This window comes from Lagopus leucura, unplaced genomic scaffold (assembly GCF_019238085.1).
Source record: "Lagopus leucura isolate 7727_CA_CO unplaced genomic scaffold, USGS_WTPT01 Super-Scaffold_100030, whole genome shotgun sequence".
NCBI lineage: Eukaryota > Metazoa > Chordata > Aves > Galliformes > Phasianidae > Lagopus > Lagopus leucura.
In genome coordinates, this window is record NW_024962281.1 from 1,011,098 (window position 1) to 1,027,075 (window position 15,978).

The following is a 15,978-nucleotide window of genomic DNA, read 5'->3' on the forward strand; positions in this document are numbered from 1 at the left end:
CCGCACCGCAGCAGCGGACAGCTGAGATAGCAGCTCGTGTCACTGAGATAATGACATTTAGTCACCTCCAGGGTGGACTGTGGAGGAGTTTGGAGCAGAGGGGACACTGCTGCCTCATATCAGCAAGCCAGGCTTTGGACAGCAGCCATACACAGCAGCGTTTCAAAGCAAGATAGAGCCCAGCACCTCTCCTTCCCATTGCATTACTGTGGGAACGGGCCTGGCACTGCCCCTCACCCACAGCAATACAAGGTCTGCTCCAGCTGTCCCTGCTGGGTTGCACAGGGGAGCTCACAGAAGCAGTAACTCCTGGGGGAGCAGCCCCGCACCAGCAGTGCTCAGCCCTCACACCCCTCCATCTCAGCACGCACTTTTCTGCCACCTGCTCCGTGGCACTTAAGCTCAGCATCTCAGCACAGCCCCAGTTCAGGCTGTGGCAAGCAGGGTCACACACCAGTTGTCAACACAGCAGTCACCATTTTGCCAGTATAGTCACCATTCCCATTTACCTCCAGCTAACAGAGAGGCCCGTAACTGCTGTCAGCAATGCGACAGAGGAGCACTCTCCTAGTACCCGTCACACAGATATTTGACACAATACATCAGTAAACATCCCAACATTTCCTACTCTCCCTATGGCTAGAATCCTCGCAGGGTCAAACCCTGCAGAAGCACATGGTGCCACCCAGGGTGGATTTTGCAGTTCGGGTCTCATGGGGAAATTATTATTGCAACTGTGATCTGCCCTCACCATCACTGTACTAATCACTCAACACAGAAATCAGCATTCATACATAAAAGCTTTTAGTTCAGCGATGTTTGGCTCTCACGTTGCTGCAGTGTTACTGCAGAACTCAAAGCAACGTTCGAACCTCACACGGAAACAAGGGGCCAAGAAGCACGGTGAGAAATCAGGGCAGGTCTGGTGCTCAGGCATTGGGCCTTTCATCGTTGAGCCGGCTTCATACAGCAAAAGGTAATTCTTGAGGAATTATAATTCCATCACGTTGTATTCTGAGGGTCTCCCTCCCAGCTTCTTAAAACTGCATTTCCTTCTATTGCCCTTTACTTGCTAATTTTCAAAACCAGACAGAATTCCCGACCTTCAAAAAGCACACTGTAAAGCCCACCAATAACAAAGCAAGCCATGAACAGCCATATTCTCTAAAGAGAAAGCATCAATCCTGTGTATTTGAACTCAGTAGTGTTTTGAGTACGGCTCAGATAATTCTTTAGAGATTCCCTTTCTTCTGTCCTTTCCTCGTCAAACTGCATCTGCCCACGACCCACAGCTGCTGCTCCCCCTCGGAATGATGTCTGTCCTTAGAGATAAACACGCACGCAACCAAACGATTGGTCTTTGAGCGCACGCTTCCGTAGGGAGAAACCTTCCCAGGAGGCGGATTGCAGTAAGGGGCAGCGCTCACACCGGCAGTGCTGAACGCGGACCTTCCCTCACTGCGGTGTGAGCTATTAAATGCGTGCTGTAAAACGACAAAGAGGTTGTTGTGTACGCTGAATTTTACTCTTCTCACATATTAAAAAATACATCATTATTCCTCGTGCGTTTTTCCTGTAAAGCAATGTGCTCCTGAGGGAGCAAACGCCAGCCCGGGGCCATTCTGCACCAGCTGAGAATTGAAGGAGGGTCTCCATTTCCTGAATAGGATCTGAAGCACGTAAGGGCAGAGCGCGCAGTCAGGGCCAGGTTTGCAGGGGAGCCCCGCACCTACCAGCAAGCAGCTATTGTTTGCTGAAGACCATTCGAAAACCTGATCCGGGGGCTGCCTTACACTGCACCCAGCGGGGCTGACAGCAGCCTCGTCAAGGAAACGGATGCAAAGCTGAGAGCGGCACCGCGACGCCTCGCTTCCATCGGGCGGGACCACATCTCTGAGGCGCTGCGCGAACTGCACAGCTCTGCCCTTGGTCTTCTCAAAGGAGAAGAGCCATGAAATAAATCCACACGCCACATATGTAACGCAAACGCAGCCTCAGCTTTTCCTTGCTTTTTCATACCGATGATGCCAGCACGACACGCAAGCTGCTATGTACGAGCAGAATAAGGTGCGTGTGCGGTACCACCGCAACGGGCCGCAGCCCAGACAGCACGGCTGCCCCCCAGCCTCGCTCCGTGCCCGCAGCTACGGGGGGGCCGGGGCCGCCGCTGGCCCCCGCCCTGAGCCGCCGTTACCTTCAGGCCGGGCAGAGGGCGCGGTACGCGCGCAGCTGTCACCGCCTGCCCTCCATTCACAAAACGACGAAATAAATAAATAAGCGGGGGATGGGGACACGCGAACAGCGAGCGAGAGCCGTACCCGTCCTCCGCGGCTCGCAGCCAGTCTCTCTCCAGCCCCCCATTCATAAAAGGGAGCCGCGCATGCGCCGTGGCGCCTCGGTGCCCACCCATTCATAGAGTAGGGAGGCTGCGCCTGCGCAGTGGGGGCCGCTGCCCTCCCATTCATAAAATAGCCATTTTCCCAGGCAGCGGCTTTGCAGCACCGCGGCGGAGCGGGGGCAGCGGAGCCGCTGTCAGAGCCGCGCTCGCAGCCCCGGTCCCGGAGGGCTCCGCTCGCGTTGCAGAGATGCTCCTGGCTGGGATCCCTCGGGTAAGTGCGGGATCCGCGCTCGGGGGAAATGTTACGTGGATTTAAACTGGGAAAAATCAAGCCTGCTCCCCGAGGGAAAATCTCGCACTCCTTCTAGATGGATTTGTCCGTCCCCTTAGAGATCGCTGATCGCAAGCGTATTCCGCACCGTGACTTTTCTAACAGCGATTATCTATAATTATATACAGTAGAGAGCTGCCCGGTGCTCCCCAATCCAGAGGAGACTTCACATTCTGAAGAAATCTCCCTTTTCCTGCAGAATTTACATTTCTGTTCCTGTAATTCTTATTTATGCCTCTCTTCTACGTTCTCCCAACATCTGCATTCAGGGGATGGCAGAGGCAGGCAGTGCTGGCCCTACTTGCGGCAGGGCGATTCGTAGGGCTTTCCTACCAGAGCAACACTTCTCTCCCTGGTGATGGGGTGTCCTCTTCTCCTTTCTCTTCAGATAAAGGGTCATAAATGTGTGGTCGCTTGGGCTGACAGATAAGAATTGGGTATTTCTCACTTCGGAATACGAATGCTGCTTTACCTACTTCCTCTCTTTTCCAAAGCCCTCTGTCCTGGTTGTGTCATGGAGTTCTGAGCTCTCCATGACAGGACACTCCAGAGATCAGGCACTGGTGTGTCAGGTCTCTCCTGTGTGACCTTTGCTCTTCAGTATTTTATTTCACACAGCTGTCTTTTTTTTTTTTTTTTCTTCCTGGCCTTTGTGCCTGATTCCATCATCATTCTGGTTCCTATTTTGCTGTACATTTGGCTACCTCGGTGTTAAATCTGGATGGATTCTGTATCTTAAAGGCTAAATAAGCAATAAAAATGTGTGTATAGAATCATTTCATAAAGGTAAATGGAATGTGTTATAGATGGAGGGGAAATGTGTCTAGGCTGCCCTTCTCTACCAACTGCGTAGCAGAGATAAGCCAGGATTTTATTTTCTGGTACTAGTCCCGGCATCACAGGAGAAAGGCAAGCTGGAGACGACATGTTCTGAAAATTCATTATCAGAAGGGGAATGGAAAAAGCAGACGGGGCATATAAAAGGCACAAAGGTCTCGGAGGAAAGCGGGACTGGAAATGCAGACCTTGGAAATGACAGTGCAAATGAATACCAGCATTAATCAGCAGAAGGAAAAAGCGTGGTGCTTTTTCCTCGAGTGACCAAGAGATGGGTCTCGTTTCTGGACTGATATCTTTTGTGGATTCAACTTCTGCTTTAAAGGCTGTAGGAGAGAAAGGTGGAGAAATGGAAGACATCACTGATTAATCCAGAGCACAGAAGGCACGTTCTAGATTCTTTAAAACTTCTCCAGCTGCTGCCATTCTTCCAAACCACGCCAAGGGTGCAGGATGTCAAAAAATCAGCTTAGGAATGGTGGTTTAATTAGGTGAAGGGAAATTTCCCAGCATTGAGGCTTCCCCCCTAGCTCTATATTTTGGGTTGAAGAATAAAGTTATAATTTGTGCCTGAATCACAGTGATCTTGATGACTGGCTTCCTCCTTCTCCATATAAAAATGACTGATAGCAGGAGGAGGGGTTGTTCTCAGCTATTGGAACCCCACTGGGGATTTCTCATTGATAGATGTGCCATTTTCCATGGGCTACTGTGTTTCTGTTGCTAGAAAGGACTCTACATTGGTATTGTAAAATCAAATGGACTATTTCTGAGCGCTGCAGTCCTTCTGAAATTCTGTGTGAGGTTTGTGCACGGGAGAAATAATTTGCTCTCCTCCTGAAACTGCAGAACAAAAGCTGTTTTTATGGAATAGTGACTGATTCCTGGATCACGCTGGGAAATGCTGCATCTCCAAAAGAACCCCCCCTCCCCTCCCCCCCCCGACCACCTCCCAGATAAAACTGCGATCTCTTCAGTGAAATGAAATTCGCCACCTTTGCAACACTACAGCAATAATTAATTCACAGCCCTGATGGTTTCCAAATACTGACCATAAAAGCCTAACATTCATTAATCACATTGCTGTGCGATTTTCCAGATTCAGCCCTATCCTTCAGCTTGCCTTTTTATAGGCAAGCAGTCACACAAGTGTTGCTTGTTTGTTCCTTTTCAATGCAACACGACGTAATTCCGTCAGATAATAAAATCCTTATAATACGGTCATCATTTGGTACCATTAGCTTAATAGATCACATCTGAGCTCAGTTTTCTGGCCTTAAAATAAATGTTCTTATCCAATAAAAGGCCTTTACTGAGAAATTTGAGTCCCTGGAGATCTGAATGTTCACGGGCCAAAATGTGCTTTATTCACTCACACCATAGGAACAGACTGGAGCTGGACAGAGACAGCTTCTTGGAAGTCGGCGGCTCTCATTTCCCAGCTCCTGAATCTCCCAGCTCTGGCAGCAGTGCAGGGCCTCCTTTCAAAAATGGCAGATTTCCCCAGTAAGCTTTCTAATTTTTTTTTCCCTCCTTACGAGCAGAGAAAATTCTAGCTGTCCTCGTGTAGACGAGGCTGTGAAGTGGGGGAAAAAAAGGGTCAATACCAGTATTGTGTTAATGTCAATTCTCACTTCATGGAAAAGAGATTTTTTTCTTTTTTCTTTTTTAAATCTGATGTTAAAGAATTCACTGCTCAACTCCAAATTTAAGCAGAATAAGTCAGTCTTAACGAACTCCAACCTCACACGTTGCTCCGCATCGCACGTTTACAACGCGCTTACCCAGGGGCCTCCTCCAGCTTCAAGCACAGCCTCCCTCATTAAAAACTTTTATTGAACCTTCTCCCTTGGGGCAGCAGCAGCACGTCCTCCTTCAGTGCGGAGCTCTGGGTCCTTCATGCCACCCGGAGCCCAAGGCCCCGCTGTCCCCCTGCAGCTCTCTGTGCCCGTGCTGCAGGAGGCGGCACACAGCACACGGCACGGCTGCTCCTCTGCCATCAGCAGGGCCCGGCTCTGCCTGCACCGCGCTGTGCTGCACCCTGCGGCTCTCGCTGCTCTCTGTGCAGGTCCTGCTTTGTGACAAGGAAGCTCTGGGCCCGGCTCTGCCTGCTGCACGTCCCACCTGTTTTCTCTCTTCCCACCCCCTCAGCCAGGAGCTGCCGATGGGAGAGCTGGCAGATGCAGAAGGCAGCACCTTTGAGTTTGCCCCAAAGCACCATGGCTGCAGCTGAGATGAACCCTTTCTAGATAAGATTTTCCAGACTATACAGCCAAACCAGCATAGAACTGAGAATACAGGCGTGACCGTTCCAGAAGTAGCAATAAATTAGAGGAAGGACCATTCACACAGGTTGCCATCGATTCTGAATGGTGCCAACATGCACAGGCTTTGGAATACGCACAGCCTCCCTTGACAACAAGATGCTCAAGCCTATTGTTTTCAATTATGACAGTTTCTTTGTATTCGGATGCATCTATAAAGACATCATTGTTGTGGTTTTTTTGATTCTTTTCCTTTTGAGACATTTCTGTCTCAAAATATCATATATCCCATTAGAGCAAAGAAAACAAGCAAATTTCCACAGTGCATTTACTGCCACTTTTGCTACAAATATTTTAATCTCCATTAGATGGCTGTCACTTTTCTCTGAGAGAATGGAATTCAGAATGCATGTGGATAACAGCAAGTCTAATGGCAATAGCCAGGAGGAGGTGCAGCCTCACTGCTGGGCAATAAGATGCCAGGGCCTCTGTGCCACCACTGAGCCACAGCAATGCTCCAGGGCCCTGGAAGGCTCCCTGTGACAGCAGTCAGGATTTGCCCTTTCATTTCTCTGCAGTAACTTCCCCATCCTTTCCTCACCAAAGTTTGTGGTGCTTCACAGTGTGGAAAAATCTTGGAAGAACAGCAATCAAGTTCTTACTGAAAATTCAAGTTTGGTTTACTTTGCTGGAAACGCTTCTCCAGCTTACAGTAAGAAGGAAGGGGACTCTTCTGACCCCCTTACCTTTCTTCTCACCCCACGTCATTATGGCAAGGAGCCCTGGGGTGGCTGCACAGATCCCACGGGCCCAGCAGCTCCAGCCCTACGGGACAGGTCTGGCTCAGCAGAGGTGCTAAGGCACAGCCCAGTGCCAGCAGCCCAGTGGAAATCTTCCTTAGGAAGAAATCAAGTGACCCCTGGTCGTCTGCCCTTTGTAAGTGTGAGTGCTGGGAATTTTTGGTGGCTGCGCTACTCCTGTGCTCATAACAGACCCCAAGCAGCCATCTGGGCTCTTCTTTTCTGTTACATTTAAGACTGAGCCCAGATGTGAGCACATCAGCACCTGCATGCTGAAGCTCTCACATCCCCCAGCAATGGCTGGGGCAGAGCAGCGTGCCCTGCATGGTGCTGGCTGCCTCACAGGACACGTTTTCCTCTTTTCCTGCTGACTTCAGTAGATGAGGCACTGAGGGGTTGCAGGTTCACATCAGTGCTTCCTCAGCCCAACCTGGGAACGTTTCTTCCACACAAGACCCAATTCCAGACACCAGAAGTCCTTTATTCTCATTATTTGTTTGTTACCACATATCTAGAAAGCTGTTAAACGTACAAGGCCATATTAGAACCATGAACTAATAGGTAATTGAGGCAGTTATGAACAGCATGCACATCTGCACTCATTAAACATGTACTTCGGGATCCTTTTTGTTTTTCAGTAACTGGAAGACAAGTTATCCCACATCACTTTGAAAATAAAAATGCCAGAACCTTATTGCTTTCAATTGCAGAAATGGCTCTGAATACATTAATGGGAATGAGCTTTCCTGTGGGTTATTACGGCTCTCTCACAGAATTGCCCACAAGGATGTTGCTTTCCATAACATTATGTAGGCAAGTCCAAAATCCTATTAAAACATAAGAACACTTTTGTTTCAACTTCATTTGACAAAAGAAAGAATCTTACGAAACTTCTGAGTCTGAAAACAACCACCAGAAGACTTCAAAACACCCACTGGTTTCCTACAACTCGAGGATTTGTAATTATCTTGTATAATAGGCATTTTAAACGGGCAATACCCAAACGGAGAGACGAAACAAGAACTGCAGCACGTTTATGGAGCTCTCTGAATCCAACATAGATCCTTTGGAAGGCAATATATTCTGACTTCAGAACGGTATGTGGGGAGCAGCCCTGCAGCTCCTGGATGGCACAGGGGGAGAGGTTTTCTCTACATGGGACTGTGTTGACGTTTCTGCTTTGAAAAGAGCGTCACTGTTTTACCTAGCTCTGAAGAATGAGTGAATCCCAATGTAAGAGCATACGCCTGAATTTCCCTTCCTGTTGCCTGCTTACAGAAAATTGCCTGTACAATTGCATCCAGTGAATCTGTGCCCACGTTAATGTTATAATATGTTTGCAATTACTGATGATCAAAGGTTAACCAATTTTGTTTACCAGTACTGTGTATGGCGTTTTTTCCTCAGAATTAAAATGCTATTTCCAGTCAGACTGAATTAGTGCAATGGATTACAAAGGCACTGCAGCAAGTTTCATAGCTTGTATGAAGTTATAGTGCTTAAGTATCCTGGATCTCCTCGGTTATCTCCTTGGATTCCACCTGATTATTTCTTCTATTTGTCTTTTTCTGCTCTCCTCAATCTACAATTTTCTCTAAATGCAACATCTCACTGCACTAAATCCATTCAATCCGAGCAATTAATTCAGTCTCTCTGAACGCTACCAAACTGATGCTGCCAGAAAGAGCCCTGTTTCCAACACCAGCAGCACGAAGCGCAGGGCCCAGCAGGCTGCTCTGAGCGGCTGGGCTCAGCGCCTTGAGCCAAGGAACCCCCAGCTCTTGTCCTTTGCCAAGGGCTGATGTTCAGCCTGCTCACCCCGAGCGCCAGCTGGGTAGGAGATGCGGTGCAGCAGGAGCCACAGGTTCAGGAACCTCTGTGCAGCAGCGCCATCCTCACTGGTGGATGTCGGTGCACAGAATGCTCCTGGCGGGGAGCAGAGAAGGGCACAGTGTCCCACTCCTGGGACAGGAACAAGTGAATGTCTTACTCCTGCCTCCCCGCAGCTGCCTGATGTCCCCATACATCCCTGCAGGCCGACTGCCTTCTGCAAGCAGACTCGCCTGTTTGTTCCAGCCATCCTGGCACTGGTTGCAGCCACGTTTTTCCCCCAAGGAACACAATAACCAAAGAAGGACCAAGTGCTGATGCCTTCGGGGTGTCCCAGGGCAGGATGTCAGCATTCTCAGGCAGGTACACCTCAGTCTGCGAGAACTCATGGGAGCAGTCTAACTCTCAACTTGTTCCTGGTCCAACACAAGCTCTTAACCAGAGCTCCCTGGGATCCCTGTTGTGTGTGAGGGAAGCACCCATCTCCTGCAATACAGCCACAGCAGCCCTGTACCCCTCACTGTGCCACACATTTCTCTGAGTTCAGCCTGCTAACAGCTGGCAGGACTGACTGATGCCTGCCACGAAATCCAAAATCTCTTTTCCTAGGATGCAGGCATCAGGCTGAAAGCAGCTCAAGGAAAGACGTAGCTTTAGGGATGTGCCAGTGGGAGCATGCAGAAACTGAAACAAGCGCACCATAAGCTGTCATCATTGTTCCCATACACAGACCCCATAGGCAGGCCCAACACCCAGCTCAGCTCCAGAGATGCGTGACCTGGATCTGTCACCAGCAATCTCACTGCAGTGCTGAGACCTCTGACAACAAGGCCACAGCAGCAGCATGGTCACAGTCCTTGGAAAATCCCCTAAATATCAGTGATGTGCTTTGTTGACGTGTAACTCGTGAAGTGAGAGCAGCTAACTGTGGAATTCTTTGCTTGGCAATGAGGACTGGGCAGAAAGGAGGGACTGAGTGGGGACAAACCAGTGGGTGTGAAAGCGTGGTGTCTGAAAGCTGAGCTGCTGCAAGGCAGACATAGTCTGCAGGAGGGGTCAGGTAATTAGGAGAGCTGGATCTCATCTGGATCCAAAGGCTTTATCTGAAAGGATCCCGAGCCCAAATACCTGTGGGCTCTGCCCCACAAGCATTTTTTTCTCTTAGAAGGACAATTTGAAGCAGTATTCTAATGAAAAGGAAAAAAAAAAAAGATGATGAATCATTTTCAGCATTAACTGTCCTGAAGTGGGGTACTTCGTGTGGGGTTCATCTCCTTCCTGTGGTAACTAACACTGAAATCCTGATTAGCGTTATCTTTTGAAGTCTTCCTCACATGGCTGTGTCTGAGCACACAGCACTGCTGGTTTTGGGGGTTTGGGAGTGACACGCTCACTGCCTATGGCCACCAATTAACGTGATGATGTACCTTCAAGTGACAGCACTGGTAGTGCTGGGCCACTGCTGGCCACACAGCTCCAAAGCTGATGGAAACCAACCTGTTTGGTTGCCACAGTCCATAGCACAGAGCACTGTTGGCAGTCAGCCTCACATCCACCCCACGGCCAGAGGTGTGGGACAAACTGCACCGCTCTGCACAGCGCACCTCAAGGTAAATGATCTACGGATCCAGTCTGAACCTACAGCATGAGGACCAAACTCCAGAGACCACAGCGAGCGGGGCTGAACCCAGCCAGAGCACAGAGTCACATGTGAGAAGTTATCCGGGAGCTGTGGGGAGCTGAGGAAGGCAGCAGGAAGGACAGACGGACAGAGCAGCACGCCACCCCTCCGCTCGCCACTTCCTTCCCTTACCTCCCATCTTCAGCAGCTCTGCTGCACGGAGATGAGCCCGGCCAGCACAGCTGCCTCTCTTCAGAGGAAAGAAACAGCTGTGAAACCGCAGCCTTCCTGCGGCGCCCAGGGACGGAACGCACCGCTTCGCTGAGCTCAGCCTTGCTGCAAGTGTTTGTTATGTGACGTGGGGTTCTGATGCCCAGAAGGATGTTGCACTTTTTCCCCTCCGCGTTCCCCGCAGTTGTCAGAATCATCGCTTATCTTTACTTATGAAATGCAATGGTTAGGAAATAGATGCTTTAAAAGCTCTCGTTGCCAAAGCATCAATGAATAATGAAATAAGTCTGGATGAATGAGAGAGACCCAGCAGAGAACACTGACTAGCAAAGAGGAGCAGCATGGCAGTGACCACTGCTGCAGGCAGAGGGGCGCTCTGTCCCCTCACGCTGTGCCATGCACTGCCCACACCTCGGAGCTCCTCCTGCAGGAGCCCATCTCCCATTGATCGCAGCCACACTGATGGGTTTGCAGCCCCTCCAGTGTCAAAGCAACCATTTGCAAAGATAACAGCAGGCCCTAGTAACACTTTTCCCTTTCTCTTTCTGAAAGCGTGCAGTTGTCCATGCTCCAATCATTGCAGTTGTTTTACATTTGGAGTGGGGATATACTTTTACAGAAACATGCATTTCTCGTATACCAGCTCATCGCTGACCCGGTCCATACAGACCGCCCAGCATGGAGACATTTAGTGCTGTTGGAAAAGGTTCATTTATTTGCCTGAACACAAACAACTGGAAATGCCTTTGGCAGCTCCCTGCTTCCTTTTTCTTGATACCAAAGCCTTTCCCCTCCTGTAAAGCTCCGAAGCTTTACTCACCGCTTCTCTAAACTGATCTCCAACATTATATTATTTATGAATAAAGGTCACCCAGCGAGGAAATGGCACATCTACCAGAAAACAATGTGCACTTTCTAAATTTGAACCGAGTAGTTTCCGCTCTTTGATTTAAGTTTAGTTACTTCCTGTGGTTTCTTGTCCTACGCTGCTGTTGAATCTTTGGATCTCCTCCAGGATAAATTGCACTCTTTCAATGAAATTAGAAACTGTAGCAACAGAGGGCTCAGCTAGCAGAGCTGGTAAACAGCCCTCGAGCCAAATATCAGTGCGCTCGGTGTTTTGAAGAAGAGCCCAAGCCCTGCAGGAGGCACAGCCCCACCTGGCTGCGTGCTCCCCAGCCCCCCCCCAGCCTACTGCTCTTGTGCAACCCGAGAGCTGCTGAGTGGGATCTGCCTCCTCCCGCAGGAGGGATGGAAGCAGCCTTAAACCAGCAGCTCCCGGTGGGGATGGACGCTTCCAGAGGCTGAGCCGTCCTCGCACAGCTGATGCAGAGCCTGGGCTGCAGGGCAAGCATTACATTCCGTGCTCCTGTGAGGTTTTGTGCCTGTGCTCTCTTGCATCATTTGGAAGGGGTCATTGTCAGCTGAGAAAAGCGCCCAGACACAGATAAGTCATTTCAAGCCGTTTGCCAACAAAACACATGTGAATGTACACAGTAATCCTGAGGTCCCAGCAGAAAAAAAAAAAGAGAAACAACCACTGGAGAGCATGCAGTGATGGTGCCCTACCGAGGCTGGTGTCACTTATAGGCAAGGGTATGGAGTGGGAAGGAATAGCCAAGGAAGCAATGTACTTTACACCTGGGCAGGCTCTGTGACTTCCTGCTCCACGACTTACAGTCTTTCTAAGAGATTTTGCATGACGAGTCAGTGCATTGAGCCCTGTTTGGCCTGGGGTTGGAGGATAACTCAATAACAGCATGCTCTTTCTCTCCCCCATCCCTTTTCTATCTCTTCTCCTCCCCCCAGGACACCTAAGAGCATATTTCTCACCAGTGCTCGGGCTGCTTTATCGATGGAGCCCCGAATTCCCCACAACGTCACCGTCGTCCCCAACTCTGTGATGGTCCAGCCCCTGCTGGACAGCCGGATCCCCTACGGGAGGCTGCAGCACCCGCTCACCATCCTGCCCATTGACCAGATGAAGACGACCCACATAGAGAACGACTACACTGACAACCCCACAGCTCCCCTGCCGGCAGCCCCCAAGAGACCCCGGGGTCCCCATGAAGCAGCCCCGAGCCACACGCAGCGCTGCGAGCAGGACGTCACCCACCCCTGGATCTCCTTCAACGGGCGGCCCAGCTCCATCAGCAGCAGCAGCAGCACCTCGTCTGACCAAAGGCTCTTGGACCACATGGCCCCGGCACCCGTGGCTGAGCAGTCCTCGCCCAGGGCGGTGCGCATCCAGCCCAAAGCAATCCACTGCAAACCCCTGGACCTGAAGGAACCCGTGTCTCAGGAACTGGATAAGCACTTTCTGCTGTGCGAAGCCTGTGGGAAATGCAAGTGCAAGGAGTGTGCACTGCCCCGGACTCTGCCGTCGTGCTGGGTGTGCAACCAGGCGTGCCTGTGCTCGGCGCAGAGCCTGGTCAACTACTCCACCTGCATGTGTCTGGTCAAGGGCGTCTTCTACCACTGCACCAACGAGGACGACGAAGGCACGTGTGCCGACCACCCCTGCTCCTGCTCCCAGTCCAACTGCTGCGCCCGCTGGGCCTTCATGAGCGCCGTGTCTCTGGTGCTGCCCTGCCTGCTCTGCTACCTGCCCGCCACCGGCTGCGTCAAGCTGTCCCAGCGCTGCTACGACCGCCTGCGCCGGCCCGGCTGCAGGTGCAAGAACACAAACAGTGTCATGTGCAAGGCACTGCCCGAGAGCAAAGCCAGCAGGGCCGAGAAGCCCTTTTGATAACTGGGGAAGGAGGGAGGGGGGAGGACGCTCCCCAAGGGGGTGGAGTTGTGTTTTTCGTAACCTGTGTTCTGAGGATAACACGAGCTTTTCGCCTTCAGAGAAAGCAGAAGCGACTATTTCTACAGACTGAAGCACTTCGGGTCATTCAGGGTTTTGGGACTGGTCAGCATTTAACTTCATAGGGCCAAAGGAGGAATCTCAATCACTCGTAGCAAAGCCTGCGAGCCCACATACAACACAATGCACGCAGTGCTCACCGCCAGGACCCACAGCCGCTCACTTACCAGTGCACCAGCACACACAGCTCCCACCACTGCTTGCAGAGCACCGCCTTGAGCTGACATCCGTTGTGGGATTCCTGTTTTCTCCCCTCCTAAGCCACATTCACTCCCAGCTGCAGGTGGAAAAAGTGTTCCTTCCCCCTGCCCCCAACCACCTGCTCCATTATCAGGGCCACCTGTGTGCAGCAAGCCCTTCCCTCGAGCTTTCTGCCTCCTTCAGAGGGTCTGAACCAGAAGTAGACACGCAGCACAGTGCTGTAGGGGTCTCAGCATTTAGGCAGGTGCTCTGTTGTGTGCTCACCTGCTCACGTTGCTTTGGAGTCTTCAGCAGAACGGGGTACAGGTCTGAGCCGTGTCCCAGCACTGTGCTGCTCTGCCCAGGTCTGTAGCACCAGGTTTCATCCCACCTAATGATGATTTTACACCAACAGCACAAGCCTGCCCCAAAAGGTTTCAAATCCCATTTCCCTGCCGTGTGCTCGCTCCCAGAGCAAAGGCAGTGTAAACACAATCTGTGAAGTTCAGACACTCCACGTTTGTTTCTCCAAAACTCTCACCCCCCAAAGGCTGAAGCACAGGATACACGCAGGAGCATTCGCACAGTGCCGTCACCCAGTACCTCCTCTCTGGGACAAGCTCTTTGCTCTTTAGATATTCTTTCTTTTTCGTGCAGGGGGGGATTGGCACTTGCGTGCATCACATCCCACTCCCCTATTTCTCTTGCTGCTGTTCAGCTCTTGCACCCTCTGTACAAAAGCAGAGAATGTTTGTAATGTTTATTTAGCATGAGCCCCAGTGGCAGTAACCCCCATTGCTCTGACAGCTGCAAGGTGCCAACCAACCACCTTTGCCTGAGCACACCGTGCTGTCCTAAGTGGGTAGGTACTAATTGCATGCTGGAAAGGGATCCAGGCTATCTTTTCTCTTTATTTTTTTAATTAGAGGAAATTTCCTCAGTAAATGCACAGCAGTGACAGTGAAATGTCATTCCTAATTAGCAAAGCAATAGGCAGAGCTCGGGCAGCATTTCCAGGAGTGCCATTTGCTCGGCTGCAATGCAGTTGCTGCGTAGGGGTTGGCAGGAGCGTGCTGATGGGAGGTCTGGTGTCTTTTGTTTTAGGAATCCGTTTACCTTGGATGACTTGGGGTTTGGTTACGTTTAATTGTGGATATTTAATGAATGGTGAGTTTTAAAAAAAGTTTTTATATTTATAATATTTGCTAGCTTGTATGTGATAAACTGTAGGAAAGGGAGCACGTCTGTTACCAGATACCAATTCCTATGGTTTATCCTCATGTTGAACATATGGGGACACCAGAAAGAAGGAAGCAGGTGGGGCTGTACCTATTGTCTTGCACAAATGAGAGGGGAAAATGTAAGAGGCAAATCAGCCCCTGACCAGCTGAGCTGTTGGTTGAATGTATAAAGTATAAGTATTTAATAATAGAAATGATTTCCCCAAGATACAATCAGGCCAGAAAATGCAGCAGGAGGGGCAGCTGCTATGGGAGCACACGCAGTAGCCAAATGGCCCCTACCTACAGGTCTCCCCTTTTTGACCCTCTGTCCTTGGCTGTTCCTGAGGGGTCTGTACTGAAAATCTGCAGTAGCAAATCCCATTGCTTGCTGCATGGTTCCTGCCAGGAACTGCAATGTCAGAGTGGTTACCACTGTGCCAAACCTGCGCCGTGCCCGCCCCGTTCCCCAGTGCAACGAGGCTTCCTCTCCTTCTACCTTCATTGTACATAGTTGTAAACTATTTCTCTGTTGGTTTCTTTTGATGCATAAATCCTGCTGTGATGTAAGCCCACCACTTGCTGGAAGACTGTACTGTGTTTGTGGATGTGTTAGAGCAGTGGTCGATGTAGCAGTGCTCCCCCACCCCGGGACCCCGCCAGCTCTGCAGCTCGGGGCAGCTGGGCTCAGAGGCAGTAAGGTCCTGCTTTCCCCTCCTGCCCCATCCCAGCGCCTCCCTTCCCCTTTTCCTCTGACGGTACTCGGGTCTTGTGCCACCCCCAGGTCCTCCAGGCGCGGGCTGCGCTGCCTCTCACAGAGCGTTACCCAAAATTGCAGCCCGGTGCCCTGCGACCCATGGGGGGGCTGCAGCAGTGGCCCCAGCAATTGGCACTCACAGCCCCCGGTGCCCCCCGCCTCTCTGCCCCCCACCCTGCCACACGTGCACCCTGAGAAGTCACCACAGAAGGTTTTTCTTTGTATAGAATATTTATTTTGAAGCTCTATTTTAATAGTATTTATTTTAGAAAGTCTACTATTGTAAGAGTTCTTCTGTTTGTGAAGAAAAACAAGTACTGATGAATGTACTGATCTAGAAATTATATATATATATATATAAATATATATTGTTAAATATGTAAGTGGCTGTTGTGGTTTGACTATAAAAAAAAATAAATCCTGAGGATTGTTTGTAGCAATTATCCTAAAAATAGGAGTGCAGAGCAGCCCCAGGTGGCAGCCTGGGGGCTCAGCCCCGCTCCCATCCATCACAGTGCACAGGAGAACTGGAGCAGGGGAGCTCCTGGCTCTGCCCGCTCACAGGAGCAGTTCTTTCCTTCCCTCCCCACACATCTGGGAAGTCTGGGTTGCTGTTAGGCTGCACTTTCTGCAAAGCTGAAGCTCAACCCTTCGCTTGAATGTTTGGCTGGAGATTAAAAACCAAGAGAGCAGTACTGAT

The 15,978-nt window shown here is 50.6% G+C and overlaps 1 protein-coding gene across 1 annotated transcript; it reads left to right on the forward strand.

Annotated features, from left to right (window-relative positions):
• Positions 1–2,510: 2,510 nt before the first annotated feature.
• SPRY4 (sprouty RTK signaling antagonist 4) lies at positions 2,511–15,606 on the forward strand. Its single transcript, XM_042881550.1, has 2 exons — positions 2,511–2,609; positions 12,062–15,606. Exon 2 carries the CDS (start codon positions 12,108–12,110, stop codon positions 12,999–13,001), a length of 894 nt encoding a protein of 297 aa, XP_042737484.1. The 5' UTR covers positions 2,511–2,609; positions 12,062–12,107; the 3' UTR covers positions 13,002–15,606.
• Positions 15,607–15,978: the final 372 nt, after the last annotated feature.

Excerpts from the sequence above, each read along its gene's own strand:
- SPRY4 (XM_042881550.1), top strand. The coding sequence starts at position 12,108 with ATGGAGCCCCGAATTCCCCACAACGTCACCGTCGTCCCCAACTCTGTG.